The sequence below is a fragment of the Bison bison genome, unplaced genomic scaffold (genome assembly GCF_000754665.1).
Source record: "Bison bison bison isolate TAMUID 2011002044 unplaced genomic scaffold, Bison_UMD1.0 scf7180017864327, whole genome shotgun sequence".
Classification (NCBI taxonomy): Eukaryota; Metazoa; Chordata; class Mammalia; order Artiodactyla; family Bovidae; genus Bison; species Bison bison.
In genome coordinates this window covers 5,125,398-5,149,350 of record NW_011494899.1, presented here as the reverse complement: position 1 = coordinate 5,149,350, position 23,953 = coordinate 5,125,398, and the positions used below count along the sequence as shown (strand labels likewise).

The 23,953-nt window shown below is 43.4% G+C and overlaps 2 protein-coding genes across 3 annotated transcripts in view; both read left to right on the top strand.

Moving 5' to 3' along the window:
• Positions 1-3,389: 3,389 nt before the first annotated feature.
• TXNRD1 (thioredoxin reductase 1) overlaps positions 3,390-23,953 on the top strand; it is a 63,256-nt gene continuing 42,692 nt past the window's right edge. The window contains exons 1-2 of one of the 2 annotated variants that reach the window (XM_010853410.1): positions 3,390-3,560; positions 5,023-5,117. The gene's annotated coding sequence lies outside the window, so the exon portion shown is untranslated. The other variant, XM_010853411.1, reaches the window with a different exon arrangement.
• EID3 (EP300 interacting inhibitor of differentiation 3) lies at positions 16,514-21,479 on the top strand. The gene has a single exon (XM_010853409.1). It carries the CDS (start codon positions 16,876-16,878, stop codon positions 18,013-18,015), a length of 1,140 nt encoding a protein of 379 aa, XP_010851711.1. The 5' UTR covers positions 16,514-16,875; the 3' UTR covers positions 18,016-21,479.

Below are 23,953 nucleotides of genomic sequence, written 5' to 3'. Positions count from 1 at the left end.
GTATAATTGCTTTGGCCACCTCATGCGAAGAGTTGACTCATTGGAAAAGACTGATGCTGGGAGGAATTGGGGGCAGGAGGAGAAGGGGACGACAGAGGACGAGATGGCTGGATGGCATCACTGACCCGATGGACGTGAGTCTGAGTGAACTCCAGGAGTTGGTGATGGTCAGGGAGGCCTGGCGTGCTGCGATTCATGGGGTCGCAAAGAGTCGGACACGACTGAGCGACTGAACTGAAGAGGGAAGGAGTGATAAACACTCAGGTAGAAATCAGGTAAGTCCTCCCAGAGGAGGTGACTTTTCAAATGAGCTTGAGGGAGGAGGCCCTTAGGCAGGGAAGATAATTTTAGGCAGGAGGAATAACAGGAACCCAGTCAACAGAGGCAAGATGTACCACTGGAACAAATGCTGCCTCATGAGAGATGGGGGGCGATGAGGCTCTTTTCCCATTAACCAGCAACTAAATAGAACTAAGGCATTCTCTGTATTTCCTGACAAGGATAAGATATCTGGGCCTGGAACTGCAGCAAGAATCGTTTGAAAGGAAAGTGAAGCTTTTTTTAATGGTAATTTTTTTTTTTTAAACATAGAAAGTAACTACATGGGGCTACTCTTGGGATGTGTGTTGTTAATATAATCTGCTCACTTAAGAACAGTGTGAAGGGGACTTCCCTGGTGGTGTAGTGGTTGAAACCCTGTGCTTCCAGTACAGAGGGGCATGGGTTTGATCCCTGGTCAGGGAACTAAGATCTGCCTGCCATATGGCCAAACAAAAAACAGTATCAAGTTAAAAATGCCTTATCTAGCCTTTTCTGGTAACTCTGCCTGTCTGTCACAGAAGGCTGTTAGAAGTCAACCTTTATCACTTGCTTTTAGCACATTAAGTTAAATGATTTTAAAGTCCTTCTGTATCCTAAGACATGCTTTTAAAATAAACTGTAGTTTCTAAAGATTTTTAAGAATGCAGAGTTATGACCCTGGTTCGTGAATTGTTTTGTGTAGCTTGAATGAAATAAGGCATATATGTGGTTAATACAGAGCTCAGCATCGCAGCCAGGAGTAAATGTTGTTTTCTCCCTTAATCCCAGCTTTATTTCCTTCACATTTACCATTCTTTGCTCTCTTAAGTCATCTTGTTTCCTGAACACTTATGTTCTAGACCCATCCTCTCTTCTCAGGACTCCAGATTGTCGTGGTCCATGCGCGGGTTGGAAAAAAATTTCCAGACATTAGAATGAGAGGGAAATAAAGTTTATTAGAGTGGGAGATGCTGTTAGAACAGTGGGCCAGCTCAAGCGAGAACTGACGTAGAACAGGGGTCCTTAGTCCACTTTTATACCCAGGGTACAAGGAGTGGGATAGGGGTCTTGCAGGTCATTTGCTGATTGGATGAGGCACATATACTGGGTGGGGGAAAGAGTCAGGCAAATACCTTCTCCCTGTGGGGTAGGAGGGGAGGCAGGTTGTACGGCTCAGGAGGATCTGAAATCCATTAACAGTTACAACATGGGGGAGAAAGGACAATAAGGGTCTGGTTTTTCCATACCTGCATTCCAAGACCCTCCTTGGTTTTATCTGCTCTTTCGTCTTTGGGTCACCGCAAGAAGCAGGTGAGACATGCGCATAAATAACCACCACACAGGGAGAGTGTCAGTTTAGCGTCTGGTGGGCTGCGATTCATGGGGTCGTAGAGAGTCGGACATGACTGAGCGACTGAACTGAACTGAACTGAGGGGAACAAAACTTTTCACCCCAAAATGTGTCTCTTTGGTTTGAGGATTCTTTGGGGTCGATTATTTTTAAGAAACAAATCCTCAGGAAGAACTTTTTACCTTGTCCCCTTACCTGCCAACAGGGCCTATTCCAGGAAAAACAATTATCATCATAGAAAAGTATAACGTGAACTGGGTGTGGTAGACTGGGGGAACTCAGCAAGGCCTGTTTGATTGAGGTTCTCTCTGGGTCCCGCTGTGCCTGTGTGCCTGTGTGCTCAGTTGGTCTGACTCTTTGCAACCCTATGGACTGTTAGCCCACCAGATTCCTCTGTCCATCAGATTCTTCAGGCAAGAATACTGGAGTGGGTTGCCATGCCCTCCTCACGGGGATCTTCCTGACCTAGGGATCAAACCCGAGGATCATACCCGCATTTTTTTTGTCTCCTGCATTGGCAGGTGGCTTCTTTACCACTAAGCCACCTGGGAAATCTGCATGACTGAACAAATGTTTATCAGACATTTGCTCATTTTCTTCTTCCTGTAAATTTCCTTTCTTGCCTTTGAAGTCCCAAACCCTTTACCTCCTTCTTCTCTGGGACAGTATACAAGCTTCATCCTGCCTAACTTTTCCTTGGACCTCATATTCTCATGTTAATTTTGTACGTATGTAATTAAATTTTATGTTCTCCTGTAATTTGTCTCATGACAATTCAATTCCTAGACCTCTAGAAGAACCGAGGAGACTGGAGAAAAGGTTTTTTCCCCTCCCCCAAATGTATAGTGTGTGTGTGTGTGCATATGCGTGCGTGTGCATACATTCAGACTCCGAGGGGCTTCACTAAACCTCTGCCTTGCACTGGGAAAGGGACTCAAAGGAGCAAATTGTGGCTTCATGGATTCTTTAGAGACCAGCAACCCTTTCACCTGAGCGTGCTTCAGTCAGGCAGTAACCATCACAGTGGAAAAGGCATTCAGTTATTTATTTATTCAGCAAATATTCATAGCCACCTACCAGTACCAAGTGCTGAGTAAGAATATGAGTAAGAGCAAGGAAGTATGAGAGAGTGTGGCGCAACTGGGCAGCTGGGTGCAGGTGGCTGGCATGACTGGAGTTAAATACACTCTCAGTTTTCCTTAAGACAAACATGACAAACCGAAATCTGAGTGGGATAAGGAAGAAGTACTACAAAGCGAAGTTATGCTTGGTAAGAATTTGTCACTTTTCAGAATTAGTCAGGATGGACTGGAAGTTTCTTTTAAGCCACACTGACTAATCCATTACCATAGGGTAATGGATCCCAAACTGCTGTTCACTAGAATCATTCAGGGAGTTTTAAAAAACCTCAGTCACCCAGGTCGCACCAATACCAATTATTAATACATCAGAATGTTTGGGAGTGTGTACCAGGTGTCAGTATTTTTAAAGTTCCTTGCCTGATCACAATGGTAACAAAGTTCCAGAGTCACTGCCTGAGGGCATAGTCCAGTTCAGTTAAGGCACACTCTTTTGGTTCCGGTTCCACATAGTTCCTTAAATTGCGTTTGCACCTTTCTTGGGTTGGGGGCGCTGTAAGCAGGAAGAGGATGTGCTGTCACCCAATTAGGAGATCCCACTTTGCTAAGCCCATCCGCGCGGTCGACAGGGCTGCACGAGGAGTGGATTTTTGCTTTGTCATTCTGACTCTGGCGGTTTGCCCGCCCATTTAAGGGGAGGGCGTGGCTTCTCGGAGCCACTGGGAACCCGCGGACCTTTCGCTCAGTTCGCTCCAGTCCCGCATTGCATCCGGAGCTGAAGGTGCTGGCACGTCCGGAGGATCGCCGGGTGTCCAAGGGCTCGCGTTCGTGTAAGCTTCGGGTTCACTGGAAACGGAGGAAGCCTGGAGCCCCCGGGCTGTGAGGTCGCCGGGCCCAGAGCATCCTCCTGCCGGATGCCTTGGGATGCAGGGGGAAGGGAGACGTTTGAAGGCGTGTCTGAGCAGGGGTGAGGCTTCTCCAGGCGAGGGAGCTTTTTGGCGTCGGTCGTTGTTTCGCCCGGGTCGGTGAAAGCTTAGCGCGTCGGTAGGTGAGACCGGCCCTCTGTCGACTGGTAGTTTCCTGTCTAGCTTTTCTTTATAGGGACGGTTTGCAGAATATTGGAGAAAAATGGGGTTTTGTATCATTTCGTAGAGCACGAGTAGGTGCAAATACGATGAATAGATAGACAGAGCCTTGTCGGCCTTAAGCGAGTGTAGCAATTTAAGGATGCCTTTCGAGTAATCTTCACACCACTGAATCTTAAGAAATTGCGAGAGGTTGGCAAGTCATATGTGTCTCCGTGTGTGCAAGCGGAGAGACCACGCTCAGACTGCTGTGACTCCCCAGGCTGTTACAGGAGACAACCAAGAGGAACTGGTGCTCATCTCACTGTATCAGGCAGGGTAGGCGTGTAAAGGCTGCACTGCACTGCCGGGTTTGAATCCTGGCTCTGCTGTTGGGTAGCTTGCTTGAATTTGGGCAGGAAAGTGTTTCTGTGCCTCCTCCCTATCTGTGAAATGGACCTGATAAAACATATTATGAAACGGTAGTGGTGAAGATCCAGGATTAATACATGCAAAACACTGCAGAATCGGACCTGCTGTTATTGTTATTATCAGACTATACTTTTGGGTGCTTGGGTGGTTTTTGTCTGATGAATGGACCTGATGTCAGGATAACTGGAGTCTATTTTTAATTCTCACTGACTCATTCTCTACCTGAGTTCACCCGTTTGTAAAATTGGACCAGTTGCACCCAGGCTGTCATGTAGGGTGTTGCTTTATTATTTCAAGGCTCTTAAATAAAAGCACCCTCAGTGGGCAGAGTGTCCTTAATCTTGCCCCGTGGTTTCAGATTTCAAAGAAACTTTGGAAGTTGGTTTTCTGCATGCTTTAGCGATGCAGAGTTCAAAGAAAGATTAAGTTGGGAGGTGTTTTTAATAAAAACTGAGATAATTGTGCCTTAGCCTTCTTTATGAGGCTTTTCTGAATTCTGGACTTGCCGGGAAAGTAGGACGTGTATTTTAGCGAGACTTGTTTATCTTAGAGTCCGGCCGGAACCCTGGGGTTTGTCGCTGGTCGCGATGCCACGTTTCCAGGCCGCGTGCAGGTGCGTGGGTCCGAGACCCGAGCCGGCGCGCGGCCGTGGTCAAGGTCAGGGCCGGGGCTGGGGCCGGGCAGTCGCCGGGGGGAGTGCAGTTGAGGACGCGGAAGCCCCGCCCTCGCCGCGCACTTCCCGCCGCGGCCCCGGGGCGGAAAGACTGACCCGCTCGGTTCTGCTTTTGTGCCACAGAGGACGGGCTGGGCCTCGAGGGAGCGCTGTCCGAACGGACCTCCAAAACCCTTGTGAAACGGAGAAAGATAGGCCACCATGGTCCGACCCTGAAGGTAGGTGGGAGACCTTAACGTCTGTTTTACCCGCCTGAACTGGGAACAAGCTCACCGAGCCGGTCGTGGTGTCAGACCCAGGGTGATTGTGAGCGAACCTCCAAAAGGAGCACATCCTTAGACAAACGACGAAGAAACGCCGGCGCCTGCTCACGTGTGAATCAACGTGGATGAGACACATTTCAGAACTGGGAAGCTTGGCAGGGCAAAGGGACCTATTTTCATCTCTTTTCCTTCCTATTTCCCTCCCTCTCTTTTCCAGTAAATCTAAATAACTTACTTTTTTTTTTTTTTTTTTTAGCAGCAGTGTAAACTGCTGAAAGTGAGTTGTTTAGAAAAGTACCGAGAAAAGTGGATGGTTATCTTTGTCCGACCCTATCATCTTCCTTTTTAATTCTCGGGGAGGGAAACCCAGAAACCCCAGGCTCAGGGGAGAGCAAACTCAAGCTCCTGGAGTGAGTTCATTTCCCTGCAGTGGTCTCTTTTCTAGCTCAGAGTTAGCCGGGTAGAACCAAAGGAAAGAAAGAAATCTTTCCTTTGGGTGGTGATGAGCTGATGGCAGTCCTCCCTTAGGACCATCTACTGAGGGCTGGATGGGTCATGGCCTACCTCACTGGCCCAATGCTGGCGGGCAGGATGCACCTTTGGAGGGATATGCGCCATGGATGATGTTCTATTAATACGTCAGGTGTGGGGGTACTCAGAATCTGATCACCTTGATATATCTGCTTTAATTTTTGCTGATTTTTTTTTTTTTGGTCATCCTTGTTTAATTGTATCTGTAATTTTTAAGAGATGGAACTCATACTTGACCATTGCCGTCTTAAGTAAGCTTGAGTTCTCAGTTAAGTCTAACAGTGTATTTAGATATGTTTGCCTTCAGGATGACGGTAACAATTAATTTGCATTTTTATTTACTTTTTTTCTAAAAGAATCATTACCTTTTTGAAGAATGGGTATAGAAAATGGCGATAGACTTCAAAGACACAGTAAATAATGGAAAATAATTGAAATAAAAAGGCTTTTGTTATTTGTTGTTTAGTCACTCAGTCATGTCCTGCTCTTTTTGCTTCACCATGGACTGAAGCCTGCCAGGCTCCTCTGTCAATGGGATTTCCCAGGCAAGAATACTGGAGTGGGTTGCATTGCCATTTTCTCCTCCAGGGAATCTTCCTGACCCAGGGATCAAACCCACATCCCCCCAATCTGCATGGGCAGGCAGATTCTTTACCACTGAGCCACCCCTAAAAAGGCTTTTAGCTTTATATAAATTATATTTTGTTACTCAAACCTTTAGTTTGCAAGTAAATGAAACAAAGTCCTATTAATATTCCTTTCTGTCTGATCTCTCTACTTGTGTCATAAATTTGCACTTAAAAAGGTGTATAGGCATTTGATCTTTATATCAATTCTATAGATGATCTTGGCTTTAATACCAATGGGAGTAAAAAGAATGTTTATGAATTTTTTAATAAGCTTTGCACCCACTTAATTGATAAGATCTGATGTTCTCAATTCTATATGATCATAGTTAATTTTCGCCATTTAACGAAGTGCAGTGCCATGAATGAAAAGCCTACTGCCAAATTATAATTAAAATTTTAAAAATTATTTAGCACATCTCTTCCAAGTAAACTTATCACTCTCCTTTGTATCATTTATTTTTGGTTTTTAATGAGTACTAAAAAATGGAAGAAGACAGCTAGGTAAGGACTACTGCTTTGAAATGTTTATGAATTTGCAGCAAATTGACCACATTTGAGGCTAAATGGTAGGTCCTGAAATTCTTAGGGAAAATTGGGTTTGAGTGGAGAAAGGCATTTATTTAGTGGAGAATTGAGTGCTTATAGGATTAGTGCTAAATCTTAAAGTCCACACCTTAAAGGTTAAGATTTCCTGCTTTAATTGCAACCTAAATAATGAAGTGGGAGTTCATAAAAATGTCTGCTTTTCTTTTTTCCTCTTATACGGTTTCTTCATTTGCCTTCCTTTCCCCTCAATAAATGGCAGCAGCACCAAAATCCACCTTGCATTTACAGTGAACTAACTGTAGGAGACCAGGGAGTAGGGTCCTACTGGAAGGAACTGATACGTTTAGATGATAAAGGCTTTAAAAAAGTGCCTTTCAAAAAAACTGCAGTCACCTGGAATGCGTGGCACCCCACTCCAGTACTCTTACCTGGAGAATCCCATGGACAGAGGAGCCTGGTAGGCTGCAGTCCATGGGGTCGCTAAGAGTCGGACACAACTGAGCGACTTCACTTTCACTTTTCACTTTCATGCATTGGAGAAGGAAATGGCAACTCACTCCAGTGTTCTTGCCTGGAGAGTCCCAAGGACGTTGGAGCCTGGTGGGCTGCTGTCTATGGGGTCGCACAGAGTTGGACACGACTAAAGCGACTTAGCAGGGCTATATCTGAGGTATTATTCATTGAACTCTCTGGAAGGGGCTAGGTTCTGCCTTTTAATTTATTTTAAACAAGCCCCCTCAGGTAATTCTTTTGATGTATATCCCATTTTGAGATTTACTTTAATGTGTGAGGTAGTTTGGTCAAGATTAGTTGCTAAATAATTAAAATTGAGGAAAACCAAACAAAAGATTATGGCTTAACACCCAAAAGGTATTTTAGTTAAATATTTTAGTATAAAGGTAAATATTTTAGTTCTTAAGAGCAAGTTTGCAAATTTTCTTACAGGAAATCTTAATGTAAATTAGCATCTCCTGGATTCCAGAGTTTTGAAACCCTTGTACAAAATGAATGTCTGTTGGTGGTATTGAGAGGAAAAGCAAAGTGAGTGAAAAAGCACTTGCTGGAATAGGAAGGGCCAAACATAGTTAAGACTTAAGTAGTTTGAGAGAATAACTTGGGGAGATAAGACTAAAACTTGCAACATGGGACTTAATTTATTCCAGGCAGTAACAGGAGAGGTGACAGACACAGAGCAGTGCGTTTTGATGAAGACCCAAGTGAATTATGGAGCCAGTGTCGGGGAAGCTCAGGGCTGATAGTGTGGTGGTCAGGCTGCGGGGCCTGGGGTGGGCACTGAAATAGGCAGGTCTTCTTTCAAGCTGAACTTCTAAAGTTACCAGAAACCAGAAACTCCTGACTGAATGGACATCAGGAAATGGAGCGGTAATTTAATAACTCTGCCAGTCCACTTTCTTTCTTAATACTCTACTAAAATGAGTAGAAAACTCGATTCTCTCCTCTGAGACAGTCCCTTCTGGGGAGATTAGTAATGTCTGTGCTTTTCAGCCTAATTAAAGTTAAGGCCTAAAGAGCATTGAAGGACTGCTTTGACCCTGGTTTCTTAAAAAGGTAAGAGGTAAGGACTAACAATGTTTAAAAGGGGCATAGATTGTTCATACTGCAAATATATTTATCTGGTGCTGATTCTACAGTACAATTTTTAGTAGCTGTGAATCTGCGGTGAGACCCAATGCCTTCTCTCACTTTAACCAAGAGATGACTCAAACCTCTTCGCTGTCCTTGTACAATGGTGTCACTGTTCTGGTCCAGGCTTCAGATTTCTTTTCGCCTTTATGTTTTGTGTTCATTTGCCAGGCCTGACTGTTTCCCGTGTAGGTGCCTTCTGCCTCTGTTACCTTTTGCCCAGGCTGCTTCAGGTACTCATGCCTTCTGCCTCTACAGTCTCTTAACTGGCTGCCCTCTTCTCTCTTCCTACCCTTCCTATCCCTCCTGTCCATCTGCTGCATAGTCATCTTCCTGACTGCTTGTTTGCTGCCCCTGGATCTGCATCCAGGATAAAGTGTACATTTCTTAATTTGGTTTTCTGTGTTCCCCAGGGTTTGGGCTCAACCTGCTTTTCTGGTTGTCTCTTGCTCTGCTCCCTTGCCTATACTGGAAGCTCGTGGGAATACTGTTGGCAGCTATAGTCCCTAACATTTCCCTCCTTTGGTCTGTTCTTTGTTTCATTTCAAAAGTCATTTTCTGACTTTTCTTCCTGCTCAGACCCATTTTTCCACCTGCCCACCTGGGTCAGAGTACAAGGCCAGATTTGCCTCTTTCCCCTCCTCTGTGCCCCCTCAGTACTCCCACAAATGAAAAGAGGAGTTTCTGCCAATATCAAGAGTGAACAGCTAGACTTATTCTTAGTGCCTCTGTTTCCCAATCTGTCTTAGGATCTCATCAGATATTTAAATGAGCGTGCCTGTCAATGAAAGTAGCTACCATGTATTGAATGTGTCTTCTGTGCTAGCTTCTAAATGCTGTGATCACTAGTTGATTTAATCCTCAGAAGAGTGCTATGAAGGAGGTGGTATGATCCAGTTTTCCAGTTGACAGAGTGGAGGCCCTCAGAACTTAAGGAGTACGCCCAGATGACACAGCGGCAAAGCCAGGATGGAGCGCAGGGCTGTCTGTAAAGCTCACTGTGCTGTTCTCACACTTCTGGCACTTGGCTTTGTGTTATCTCTTTTGGGATGCATGCCTGATCTCTCGGGTGTGATTGTATGTTCATGACTCATGGCTGAGCCCATGCAAATCTTGGTATTCCTAGCATAGTTCTGGCAAATTGGCGTTGGTATGCAGCATACCTGCAGACTGGAATTGCGTTCCTCTGTGCCTACTACGTTGTACCTTCCTTTAGGACAAAAATGGTTTATTTTGTGTCTTCCATGTGTTGTGTTAATACCTGGTACGCACTCAGTAAAGACTTGTGGAATGAATGGTTGATGGCAGAGCCAGAGGACTGACTTTAGTGAGGGATTTAGCTATGAGGTGTCTGATTTTGTGAAAGTGGACTGTCTCTATCAGTGATTATGCCCAAAGTGGTTCAGGAGAGGTTCTAGGCAGCATATAATGCAGTTCAGACTTTTAAGGAGCTGTGTGATTGGAGCATTGTCCACTTAAACAAGTTATGTAGCTGTGTCCAGGTCAACTGAGAAGAAAGTCACATTATGTCTATTTAGCTAATGCTTATTGAGCCCCTGTATTCTCGCTGTTGAGCTAGGCCCTGTCTTTGTCATCTGTAACATCTGTAACATCTGTTGTGAAGTGCTCAGTAGTGTCTGACTCTTTGAAACCCCATGGACTGTAGCCTACCAGGCTCCTCCCTCCATGGGATTCTTCAGGCAAGAGTACTAGAGTGGGTTGCCATTTCCTTCTCCAGGGAATCTTCCCAACGCAGGGATTGAACCCGGGTCTCCTGCATTCCAGGCAGACACTTTAACCTCTGAGCCATAGGGCAATGTATCACCTGCTGTTTGTAATATGGTTTTTTACAAAGAGTTAAGGCCACTCTGTGTGACAGAGAAGTCATCTGATGGGTGACATTTACAAATGAGGAAAGTCAAACTCTGAAGAAAGCACTACTTTTAACTCTGGCCTCAAGGGCTGAGTTTTTCCAAGGCTGCCTCCTTTAGAAGCCACACACCCAGTGCTTCCCTACCCCTAGTCTATCAAAATGATGTTCCTGGTCATTACTGGCTTCTGAGATGTCCCAGGAGAGTTGATAATGGCTCTTACAATGGGAAATGTTCTCTTTTCATCTCACACCCTTGTTTATGTTAGTTGTGGGTGCTTGGCAAGTCAGCCAGTACTTGGTTTTCTGAAGTGTCAGTTAAATGTATGACTTTAAACCACAGAGCAAGGGCGGAGGTTTTATGTACTCTAAAGTATCTCAATGGGTAGGTCCAAGTTATTTTGTGGGACATGACTGTCATTTTATCTTTTACTTCAGCTAACAGTAAAGCCTTATTTGAATAGAACAGTTATTCAAAGCCTCTTTTAGATACAGAGTATTTTCAAAGAAACTGCTGAAATCCATTTATAGAAAAATACACATAAAGAATTTTGCATATAATTTCAGACTCACTTTGTGGCCCAGATTTAGAGTATCTAATAGAGTGGTTGGAGAAGGCGATGGCACCCCACTCCAGCACTCTTGCCTGGAAAATCCCATGGACGGAGGAGCCCGGTGGGCTGCAGTCCATGGTGTCGTGAAGAGTTGGACACGACTGAGCGACTTCCCTTTGACTTTTCACTTTGCTGCATTGGAGAAGGAAGTGGCAACCCACTCCAGTGTTCTTGCCTGGAGAATCCCAGGGATGGTGGAGCCTGGTGGGCTGCCGTCTATGGGGTCGCACAGAGTCAGACACAACTGAAGCGACTTAGCAGCAGCAGCAGCAGTAGAGTGGCTTACCTTTCAAAGTGCTATACACAACCGTCGCCTCAGTTGTGCCCAACTCTTTGCGACCCTATGGACTATAGCCCATCAGGCTCCTCTCTCCATGGGATTCTCCAAGCAACAATACAGAAGGGGGTTGCCATGCCCTCCTCCAGGGGTTTTTCCCAGCCCAGGGATTGAACCTGCATTTTTTATGTCTCCTGAATTGACAGACGGGTTCTTTACCACTGGCGATACCTGGGAAGCTTAACTGAAGCCTTAGTAGGTTTTAAAATTTTATTTCACTGGTATTATTATAGTGAGATATATTTCTGTTTTCCTCCTATGGATTTAGCCTTTAAAACATTTTTCTGTTCCTAAAACAATATCCAGGAGTGAAGCTACTGGTTTGTTACATATTTTTCTGTTTAGTGTTTTAATGTTTATTAAACATTTGCTACCTTTGGGATAACTGAAGATTTAAGTAACTAAGTAGTTGTAAATATTGTCAAATCTATTATGTAATTCTGATTCATTCAATACAGTAGCTTTATGACAGAGTAGTAGTATTCATATTTTACAGATGAGGAGACCAGAGGCTGACAGGTTAAGTAGCCTAAGGAAATGCTAATAGGTCATGATTGGACTTCCCCCATGGCTCTAGTGGTGAAGAATCCACATGCAATGCAGGAGATACAGGAAATGTGGGTTCAATCCCTGGGTAGGGAAGATCCCCTGGAGAAGGAGATGGCAACCCACTCCAGTATTCTTGCCTGGAGAATCCCATGAACAGAGGAGATTGGTGGGCTGCAGTCCATAGGGTCGAAAAGAGTAGGATATGACTGAGCACGCATGCAGTACACGTGATTGGAACCCAGCTTTGCCTCCTTCCACTGTCCATGGAGTTTTCAGAAGCTCATTTTAAAAACAGATACTCTGCCTTGATCATTGCAAAGTTTACCTTTAATATGAAAAGGCAAACAAAGCAAAAACATACACCTAAAAACATAGCCTTAAAGGAGATGAAAATGAAAAAGAACGTGTACATAACACCCTGCTACTCCGGCAAATCAAACTAGGCCTTCACCATATCTCTTCACAGCTTACCCTGGCAGGATGAAGGGAGAAAAACTGCGAGAAGGAACAGGAAAGTGTCAGGAGGTAGCTAATAAGCAGGATATCTTTTAGCATGCAGGCAGGACTAACCCAACTGCTTCCTGGCTTGGCTCAGAGGTCTCTTAAATATCTCTTTGTTATAGATTAATCGAGCAATAAAAACCCACTGGAAAAGACAGTGAATCCTGTATGACTTAAAATTTGACCATAGAGAGACTTGTAACACATTGTAACATTCATCCATCCTGTTATGTTTCTGTTGAACACTGAGGGTTGTGGAAGAGCTTAAGAACGCTTGGAACGAATGAATGTGAACTCCTAGCAAAGGGACTGAACAGTAACATTGGAGAAAAATATTGAAGAAAAGAAGAAAGGAAATAGAGGCCTTATGGAGCCTTTAGCAGCAACTCCATTCTTCACATGATCAGGGGAAATCATTAGATTTGAGATTTTTACTTTGTAGCCACATCTAAACCTTGTGCTCTCAAGGCAGATACAAAAAGGTAGAGCATAATACAAGTGTGACTTTCTGAGGATGCTATATGTTACCCAGGTTCTTAGGAGCGGGGATTTAGCAGAGAACAAATTTAGCACTGGAAATCACAACTTAATAACATAATGCTTGTCTTGATGTGTGCTGTTGCTCTGAGCAAGTTGTGTGGGCTGTTATCTCCTGAGAAATCCCTATAAATGGTATTAGTAATACTTTATAAGTAGGTTGGGAAAATTCATTTACTTTTCTAAAGCATTTAAAAATTCTTTGATGAAAGGCTCTGTGTGGAGCAAATTGGTGCTAGCCTGTTTTCCATGCTCTGAGCTAGGGGAGAATAGACACCTTAGGGTGGGAAGGTTGGCTTGTCTTTTGGAGTTCATCTATAAATTGCTTTTATTGAATTTGAAATGGACATCAGAAAGTCCCCAAAATATCAGATCAGATCAGATCAGATCAGTTGCTCAGTCGTGTCCGACTCTGCGACCCCATGAATCGCAGCACGCCAGGCCTCCCTGTCCATCACCAACTCCCGGACTTCACTGAGACTCACGTCCATCGAGTCAGTGATGCCATCCAGCCATCTCATCCTCTGTCGTCCCCTTCTCCTCCTGCCCCCAAAATATGGTTAACTCTAAAACCAAACTTTTGGGGATTTGGAACTTGGGACTATGAGTTTTCACCAAAGATACAAAACAGGTTAAGTATTAGTTTGTACTTGGCCAGGCTTGGGGGTAAAATATAGCCCTTAGATGATTCTGGGCCCCAACTTTGTTTTCCTGTTGCTTTTTCTTCATTTCAGAGAAGAAATAAGGCTGTATTATGAAAAGCAGTTAACTTTTATTATCTATGTGTGAGATTTATTTCTTTTCACTAGAAGAAGTTCATCTTTTGCTGCCAAATAAATTGCAATAGGTGCTGGAACAAAGTTTTCATCTACGCTTACACATTGAAATGTGTCTACTCGAATATATCCATGTGAAAACAGGTTAGCTTGGAAGATATACAAACAAGTTCTTGCTTTAGGGGAGCTAACAGTCTAATTTGTTGCTATTTAGTCACTAAGTCACGTTTAACTCTTTGCAACCCCATGGACTGTAGCACGCCTGCCTTCCCTGTCCTTCACTGTCTCCTGGAGTTTGCTCAAATTCATGTCATTGAGTCACTGATGCCATCCAACCATCTCATCCTCTGTTGCCCCCTTTTCCTCCTGCCCTCAATTCTTCCCAACATCAGAGTCTTTTCCAATGAGTCAGCTCTTTCTTTGCATCAGGTGGCCAAAGTACTGGAGCTTCAGCTTCAGAGTCAGTCCTTCCAATGAATATTCAGGGTTGATTTCCTTTAGGATTGACTGGTTTGATCTCCTTGTGTCCAAGGGACTCTCAAGAGTCTTCTCCAGCATCAGTTTGAAACCATCAATTCTAAGGCACTCACCCTTGTTTATGGTCGAACTCTGACATCCATACGTGACTGCTGGAAAAACCATAGGTTTGACTATGCTTATCTTTGTTGGCAAAGTGACGTCTCTGCTTAATACACTGCCTAGGTTTGTCAGAGATTTTCTTCCAAGGAGCGAGCATCTTTTAAAAAATTTTCATGGCTGCAGTCACTGTCTACAGTGATTTTGGAGCCCAAGAAAATAAAATCTGTCACTGTTTCCATTTTTCCCCCATTTCCCATGAAGTAATGGGACTGGATGTCATGGTCTTAGTTTTTTGAATGGTGGGTTTTAAGCCAGCTTTTTCCCTCTCTGCTTTCACCTTCAAGAGGCTCTTTAGTTCCTCTTCACTTTCTGCCCTTTGGGTGGTATCATCTGCATATCTGAGGTTGTTGATATTTCTCTCTGCAATCTGATTCCTTCTTGTGAGTCATCCAGCGCCGCATTTTGAATGGTGTACTCTGCATAAAAGTTGAATAAGCTTGGTGACAATATACAGCCTTGACCTACTCTTTCCCAATTTTGAACCAGTCCCATTGTTTGAATGGTCTAATACAGCAGGATGATATATATGTACAAGTAACAATAATGCATACTGTTTTTGAGAAACGGATGTTTCTTTCTGAATTTTAACCCTACTTTAAAAAAATAATCTTGAACAAAAATAGTAATATAACTATTTTTGAGTAACTTAATACTAGCCTTGCTGGCATATCGAGTGCAGTGCTTTCACAGCATCATCTTTTAGGATTTGAAATAGTTCAACTGGAAGTCCATCACCTCCACTAGCTTTGTTCATTGTAATGCTTCCTAAGGCCCACTCGATGCTTGCTCCTTGGAAGAAAAGTTATGACCAACCTAGACATCATGTTAAAAAGCAGAGACATTACTTTGCCAACAAAGGTCCATCTAGTCAAGCTATCGTTTTTCCAGTAGTCATGTATGGATGTGAGAGCTGGACAATAAAGAAAGCTGAGCGCCAAATAATTCATGCTTTTGAACTGTGGTGTTGGAGAAGACTCTTGAGAGTCCCTTGGACTGCAAGAGGATCCAGCCAGTCCATCCTAAAGGAGATGAATCCTGAGTGTTCATTGGAAGGATTGATGCTGAAGCTGAAACTCCAATACTTTGGCCACCTGATGCGAAATCATTTGCAAAGACCCTGATGCTGGGAAAGACTGAAGGTGGGAGAAGGGGACAACAGAGGATGAGATGGTTGGATGGCATCACCAACTCAATGGACATGCGTTTGAGTAAACTCTCAGAGTTGGTGATGGACAGGGAGGCCTGGCTTGCTGCGGTTCATGTGGTCGCAGAGTCGGACACGACTGAGCGACTGAACTGAACTGAATACTAGTGCTGTTCATGCATTTACAGGAAACTGTGCTGTCAGTCGTTTCAGCCTTGTCCGACTCTTTGCGACCCCATGGACTGTAGCCCACCAGGCTCCTCTATGGGATTCTCCAGACAAGAATACTGGAGTGGGTTGCCATTTCCTACTCCAAAACTGTGTGCTATTATCAAAGAAAAATGAACCAGTAAAGATGTATTGGAGGGAAGGTAGGGCAGATACTTGCGGATGAGGGAAACCCGAACTTGAGATGCAGTGAGGTGTTCTCCCTCTCCTCTCTCCCTCCCCTCTTGTGACTCATGAGCTGAGTCTTTTCTCCAACTTTACGTGATTTCCCCGTGAACTAGTGGCAGAATTTTCCTACATAAATTTGTCACGGGACTCAACAGCGTTCATGTTCATATCCTCGTAACAGATTGTGTTTAAAGTCTTCCCAGGTTTCTCACCTTTTAGGGTTCAGATTTACTATCCACTCGGGGTGTGTGACCTGTACTTTTGCAATCTTCCAAATAGTTCTTTGGCGGAGACCCTGTCTACTTTATTCTTGTACTCTTGGATGCTGGAGAATCAGATCAGTTGCCTAACACTGGGGGACGGGGTAGGGGGTGGGGTACGGCAGCGCATCTTTGCGCATGCGCCAGCCCGGACCCTTGCTTACCCAGTCACCCGCTCCCCCTCCCCCATTGGAGTAGATTGATGAGGATTTGGCTTTTGAAGGCCTCCAAAACACAATTTACATTTGTATAGTGAAGACCGAGTTCCTAGCAACCACTTTGCAAGTGAACCTTGGGAGTTCAGTCTTTCTGCAATGGAGACAGTTTTTAAAACAAAAACACCCCCCCGCCCCCCGCCCCCGGCCCCATCTTTTAATGACAGTATGCTGCAGTATGTGACAGCCAGTGTTTTAAAGTACGGGCCCTTTAGTCTCCCCATAGTTTTGTCGTTAGATTTTGCAAGCGTTTCTTTGAAAGCTAGATGACACTCTCAGTAAACGCCAAAATAACGGCTGTCGCTTGAACCAACCGGTGTTACTCCAGTGTGACCCCAGGACCGGTTCTTGCCGGCGTTCTACGCGGGCGGGGGGTGCTTATTGGTTAACTGAGAGGGGCGGGGCCGCTAGGCCGCCGCTAGTGCGCATGGGTAGCGTCTTCCTCCGCCCTGGGTGACCGCTGCAGTTTCCGTTATTGTCGGAAACGTCGCGAAGACCGTTACCTGAGTGCTGCTCGCCGCCGACATGGCCGATGAAAATGGTTCCCTGAGGGAAGCCGGCGCAGGCGGGAAGACTAGAGCGCAGGCGGTGGTGACCATCCCCAGCAGTGCGTACTTTCTGAAGCAGGTGGAGGAGGAGGAGGAGGTGGAAGCTTTGAAGGTGGAAGTGGCAGCGGCGTCTGACACGGAATCTGATACCTCCTCTGACGACCTGAGCTGCGGGAAGGCCGACATCGACCCCAGCCTGCTGGAGCGGGTGGATGAAGAGAAATGTCGGAGTATCCGCAAGCAGTACCGGCAGCTCATCTATACCGTCCAGCAGAACCGTGACGACATAGTGAACACGGCGAGCGACTCCTTAACCGAGGCTCTCGAGGAAGCCAATGTCCTGTTTGATGCAGTGAGTCGAACAAGAGAAGCGGCTCTCGACTCTCAGTTTCTTGTTTTGGCTTCTGATTTGGGTAAAGAAAAAGCAAAGCACCTGAACTCTGACATGAACTTTTTTAATCAGGTGGCATTCTGTGACTTTCTGTTTATATTTGTGGGTCTAAATTGGATGGAAGATGACGAACGTGATCCGTTGAATAACTGTGACGATAACATAGCTCTTTCCTTCTGGGAGACAGTACAGAAGGAAGCGACATCGTGTATATCACAAGCTGAAACATTCCACTTTCTTTTTGGTTCGTTCAAACCAGAGTCTGCTGCGCGAAAGCCGCGACGTAATCACCGGAGAAAAGTGCAGAAAATGGAAGAGAATGGGGTTATGCCTACAAAGCTGAGGAAGCTGGATCTGAGTGGTAATCAAGAAGCCACAGAAAAAGAAGTAGAAAGAATTTTGGGATTGTTGCAAACGTACTTTCGAAAGTATCCTGATACTCCTGTGTCTTATTTTGAGTTTGTGATTGATCCAAACTCTTTCTCTCGTACTGTGGAGAATATATTTTATGTTTCTTTCATTATAAGGGATGGTTTTGCAAGAATAAGGCTTGACCAAGACAGGCTGCCAATATTAGAGCCAATTAATATTAACCTAGCCGGTGAGGGAAATGATCCCAGTTTCCACAGCAGGAAACAGGGAGTTATATCTTTGAGTTTACAAGACTGGAAAAATATTGTGGCAGCTTTCGAAATTTCAGAGGCTATGATCACAAACTCGTACTAAAGATTTTTGTTCTTAGCATAGAATGCAGTTTTGTTTATTTTCTAAAGCGTAACATAGTGAAGAGTAAAATCCAAACAGAAGCACATACTGTATTTCTTGTGAAAAATATTTTCAAGAAAATAAGTTGTTTTACTGTGCCTTGTATTTTTCTTGGTAGTTTTATAAAGTTGTCATGATATTCTGTTGCTTAAGAAATTCACTGGCGTGTTCATGCAAAAAATTTTTTGACTGCTCCTTAAGGCTTTATTAATAAAAACTGAATTCCATAAAATAAAAGGTGTTTAATAGTTTAAAAAAAATGAGTTATGATGCTCTGTGATACTGCCTTGCTTTCTCTGCTACAGGGAAGCAAGGGAATCCCATATGGGGCTCTTGACCAGGTTGGGGGAAAGAATGGGTAAAAAAAAAAATGGTCAAGAAAGACTGTAGGGCAGTGTGTAAGTCATGTTAATACTATAAAAAAACAATTCAGATGCCATGCTTCATTTCAAAGACGACTCATTAATGAGTGGGTGTCCTTGTTCTAAATAATTACTACTGTGATGTGGGCTTAACAAAAGTAGACTGTCTACTGTTAGGTGAGCCATCAACTAAGTACTGAAAGGTGGGTAGGAATTGATAAAAGATCGGGAGGGGAAATATGGAGGGTCAAATATGTGGAATTGTGAGAAGTTATGGCTCCAGAGAAATCTATGTTTTTTTTTGGAAAACTATTCTATCTGAATGTTATACTAGGCAAAAATGGATTTACCTCATCTGTTAGTGCCCTCTCTTTCTTAGATTATTTCAAACACAAAATCTTCTAACATCCAATTAGAATTTTTATCTACTTGTTTCTTCTCTGGCCCCTAGTTTACCTTTGTAATTTCTGCTAGTACACAGAGTGTTCCTCAGAATTGGTGATGTTTCCTTATGTACTGGCCTTGAATATTTGTTCCCAACTCAATTTTGATTTCTTAATAGGACTTTGAATGCCTGGAAACTCCCTGTGTAAATTGAAATATCAGTATATGATTAATTTATCCAAATTTCCTTCACTTCATATAAAGCTGTAAAGGCTTTTGTTGTTGTTGCTTGTATTGTTTTAAGAATATAAATTACAACCTTATTTGGACACTCCTGCTGAAAATTTTGGTTTTTAAGGAAACAGTTTTTGAAGGTGTAGTGACCATCCTTGCAAGCTGTTTTTCTTGATCTCTGTAGAAACAGTCTTTGGTAGTAGTGGGTCTTGCCATTAAACCTTATTTGGCAAGTGGATAAGGATCTGCTTTGTGTAACAGGAATAATAAAAATTTCCTGTTAAGTCTGAATGTAGTACAGGGAAGGGAAATCCAGAAACTCAATGAATGTCATCTAGATGGAGAGGAGATTGAGAAGTTTTTCAGTAATAGTGCAGGTGTCTCTTTTGTTTGTTTGTTTTATGAGAAGGGAAGTTTCTCATGAAACTGGGCCAGTTATTTTCTAAAGTAGTCATTTCTTCCCCTTTTCATATGAAGGGATGCTAACTTTTCCCAGTGCCTACAACCTTTTGATCTAGTAGTTGTGAAGTCTCTCTGATCCTCCCTTTAACATGCCTCTACCATCCGGGTTCCTTAGGTTTTCCAGACCTTTGCTTTTTGGGGAAAAGATAATCTTAGAGATAGCAAAAAGATCTTGCCTCAGGTCTGCTTACCACCAGATTGCTCTTAACACACCAGATGTCTTTACTGGGAGTATTTGAAGATGTAAGTGTTAACTAAAAGCATGAATGGAGAATGTGGAGGTTTAGGAGGAAGGTAATCTTTTGGGTCTTCTCTAAAATTATAGCTGTTAAAATATAAATCTGACCACTCGTTTCAATTTAAATTGGTTGTCATGACGTATGGATTGGAAATTAAAGCCAATTATTTTCTAAAGTAGTCGTTTCTTCCCCTTTTTACCCTGAAGAAAAAAGGGAAATTGGCTAATAGATAATTCATTTATAGAGATTAGATGTGACCCAAACTGCAAGTCTGCTGGTTTCTCAACAATATATTTAGAGTGGCTTTAATTTCATAGGTTCAATAAAGTCAGCTGATAGGAAAATATCATGGAAATTTTTTAAACTAGGATTTTGTTGTTTAACAGAACCTCTTCTGATCAAAGGACCTGGGATCAGATCCTGCCTTTTAAAATTCTAGTTAGAGACTGAACAAATTATTAAACCTACAAGCCTTTGGTTTTTTTATTTGCTTAGTGGGAATAATGACCTATTAAATGGACAGTATGTAACAAGTACTTTGATTTACTGGGTATGATACAGTGAGAAAAGCAAGAGATTTGTAATTGTTTAGACCTGGGTTTAATTCTTTACTCATGGACAAGTTTCTTAATCTCAAAAGGTTTCTTTATTGTTTCTGAAATGAGAATGACATGTGCTTAGAAGACTATTGTGAGGATTAAATGGGATGATATGTACAAAACATCCAGCACAGTGTTGGGCTCATTGTGAGCACTCACGGTAGTGCCTCACTTCGTAGATCAGCATCAGAATGCAGCTGCCGCCTCCTTCCATGGTGACTTCTCCATCTTGGTTCATTCAGTTTAAGTCTAGACCTGGCTTTCTCAAATTCTTGCCCTTGTTTTGTGGAAACCATTATCAAGTGATTAGAATTAGCACTTGGTTAATTCACTCAGCAACTGTGCCAGACACTGCACTAGCACTGAGGGGAAAGGATAGATTGAAAATTGCCCTACTCTCAAGGAATTTATATTTTAATATGTGTGTTACTTCCCTATTGCTGCTGTAATGAATTACTATTTGATGGCTTAAAACAACACACATTATCTTAATTCTGGAGGTTGGAAGTCCAAAATCAGTTTCTCAGGGTGTGCAAGGTGTAAAATCAAGGTGTCAGCATGGCGAGGTCCTGTTTTGGAGGCTGCCTGCATTCCTTGATTCACAGTCTGTTCCTCCATTTTCAAAACTGCCAGTGCAACCTCTGTCTTCATTGATTTCTGTGGTGTCTCCGTGTGCCTCCCTCTTATAAGGATACTTGTAAATAAATTGGGCCTTGTGGGGGTAATCCTGGAAAATCTCACCAGATTGTTAACTCACCAGATTCTTAATTCACATCTCAAGAATCTCTTTTACAGGTAATGTATTTGCAGCTTCTGGGGATTCAGACTTTGATGTTGGGGGGACTATTGTTGAGCCTAACAGAGTGGTAGACCACAGTAATTCTGTCAGTGATGACTGCTCTGAAGAAAAACCACCTGGAGAGAATGGTTGAGATGCTATGTTGGGGATGTGTGTGTTGAGGGGGGCGGGGTTGGGGTGTAAGGCAAAGCCCCTGGCAGGGGGCATTGAAATGGAATCTGTTTTTTGTAAGTAATTTGCCTAGATACTTGATTTAGAGTCCTTTAAATGTTACTGATTATATGAAAGTGAAAGTCACTCAGTTGTGTCCAACTCTTTGCGAGTCCATGGAATTCTCTAGGCCAGAATACTGGAGTGTGTGTAGCGTTTCCCTTCTCTTGGGGATCTTCCCAACCCACAGATGAAACCCAGGTCACTCTCATTGCAGGCAAATTCTTTACCAGCTGAGCCACAAGTGTTACTGTGGCCCTTAAGTATTTTAGGCACATGTTAGCTGAAGGTCTAGATAGTTAACTGGTAATGGAGAATCAGTGTCCCCGGTTCTTCTGGAAGAAAGGTAGTATAGCCAGCATCTCAACTTCCAGAGCAGGAAGACAGTTCTTTGATTTGTGCTTACCCCTTAGTATTACTGTAGGGTACTTTTCATCCAGTACCACTTATCAGCATTAATTAAAATTTGCTTTAGGCCAGAAGTTGGCAATTTTTGTCCTGCAGAAAGCCACATAGTAAATATTTTAAGCTTTGTGGGCCATATGGCCTTGGTTGAAACTAATCAATTGCGCTCATGTTGCAGAAACAGCAGCCATAGACAATGTTGCAACAAATGGGCCTGGCCTTTTTCCAATAAGATGTTACTTAATGGACACTGAAATTCAAGTTTCATATAATTTTCATGTATTATGAAGTTTTAATCTTGATTTTTTTTTTCTTGCTTTCAACTTTAAAATATTAAGAAGAACAATTCGTAGCTCAGGGACTGTTTAAAAAGAAAAATAGAACTGCAGGCCTGCTAAATTTGCCCCTCAGACTGTAGTTTGCTAATTGGCTGTCATAGGCCTTGGGGCCCACTGGGCTCTTCTAGAAAGTTTGTAGCGTTTAAACCATCACTTAGTGTTATTTCTCTCCTGGCCCATGGTCCTCCAAAGCACAGAGGCTTGACTATATCCCCTAGGGGATGCTACAGCTTGTTGGCAGCAGCAGCTAATACAATTTATATAACCATGCAGACAAGGAGCTCAGGCAGGAGAATTAAGCAGTTTGCTCAGGATCACGTAAATTGCAGAGTCAGATTCAGATGTGGACTAAATTTGAGCTCCTAACCAGTATGCTACACACCTGGTACCTTTTCTAGTGTTTTCCCACAGTTTTGTTTTCATGATGAGAAAACTGAACTGAAGCCCAGCCTCTCAGTACATGTAACACAGCAGGAATGAGCACTCAGGTCTTTTATTCTAAGAATGTTTTTGAACATCACATCACAGGCATGTGGAGTTGGCACTGGTGATGCCAGGATGAAAGAAAAGAACTATCCTTGTGGAGTTGATGGGATTGTGTGAAGATACCAGCAGGGGCCTCAGGAGAGGAGCCAGTCTGCTATCAGCTAAAGGCTTCCAGCTAAATCTTGAAGGACAGGAAGTGGCTCTGAGAACCTGTATTAATGCAGTTGTGAGAAAAAAAAGATAATGTTGTTTGGGAACCTTAGGGAAACAATGGAAGGAATAGCCTTATGTTGGGATCTTTAGATATTGGTAAAAGAACCTAAAGGAATGCTTTAGAAAGGGTCATGTTTTGTTTACATTGAATAGAAATAATATAACCTGCCGTCAAGGTACTGGATCAGAATTTGGTGGGAAGAGGGCATTTCAGGTGAGCGGTGATGCAGGGAAGTGTAGGGGATAACGTCTGCAAAACACCAGAGCTTTTTGACTCAGCCCCTTGGGCAGGCAGGTTCCCTTTTGTCGGAAGGGGAGAATTAGTGAATGTAGGGATTTTTCCTTCCAGCCACTGTGCTATAATATGCATTATCTCAAACTCAGTAGTTGAGAGGGCATGCTCATTTTACAGAATGTAAAATCAGACTCCCAAGGATTAGGTGATAGCCAAGATCACCTAGCCTTGAGAATGGTAGAGCAGGTATTTTAACCCAGGTCACTTTGACACCAGAGCACATATATAATGGGTTAAAAACCAAAGACCAGTACACATCTGCCCAAAGGGTAGAGTCATGTTTAGGGGGAGAATCAGTCAGTGTCAGTTAAATTCAGTTGCTCAGTTGTGTCCAACTCGTTTGCAACCCCACGGACTGCAGCATGCCAGGCTTCCCTGTCCATCACCAACTCATGGAGCTTGCTCAGACTGATGTGCATTGAGTCGGTGATGCCATCCAACCATCTCATCCCGTCATTCCCTTCTCCTCCTGCCTTCAATCTTTCCCAACATCAGGGTCTTTTCCAGTGAGTCAGTTCTTTGCATCAGGTGGCCAGAGTATTAGAGTTTCAGCTTCAGCATCAGTCCTTCCAGTGAATGTTCAGGGTTGATTTCCTTTATGATGGACTGGTTGGATCTCCTTGCAGTCCAAGGGACTCTCAAGAGTCTTTTCCAACACCACAGTTCAAAAGCATCAGTTCTTCAGCCATCAGCGTTCTTTATAGTCCCAACTCGCACATCCATATGTGACTCCTGGAAAAGCTATAGCTTTGACTAGAAGGACCTTTGTTGGCAAAGTAATGTCTCTGCTTTTTAATATGCTGTCTAGGTTGGTCAAAGCTTTTCTTCCAAGGAGCAAACATCTTTTAATTTCATGGCTGCAGTCACCATCTT

Coding starts and splice junctions, on each gene's coding strand:
- EID3 (XM_010853409.1), top strand. CDS start 16,876: ATGGCCGATGAAAATGGTTCCCTGAGGGAAGCCGGCGCAGGCGGGAAG.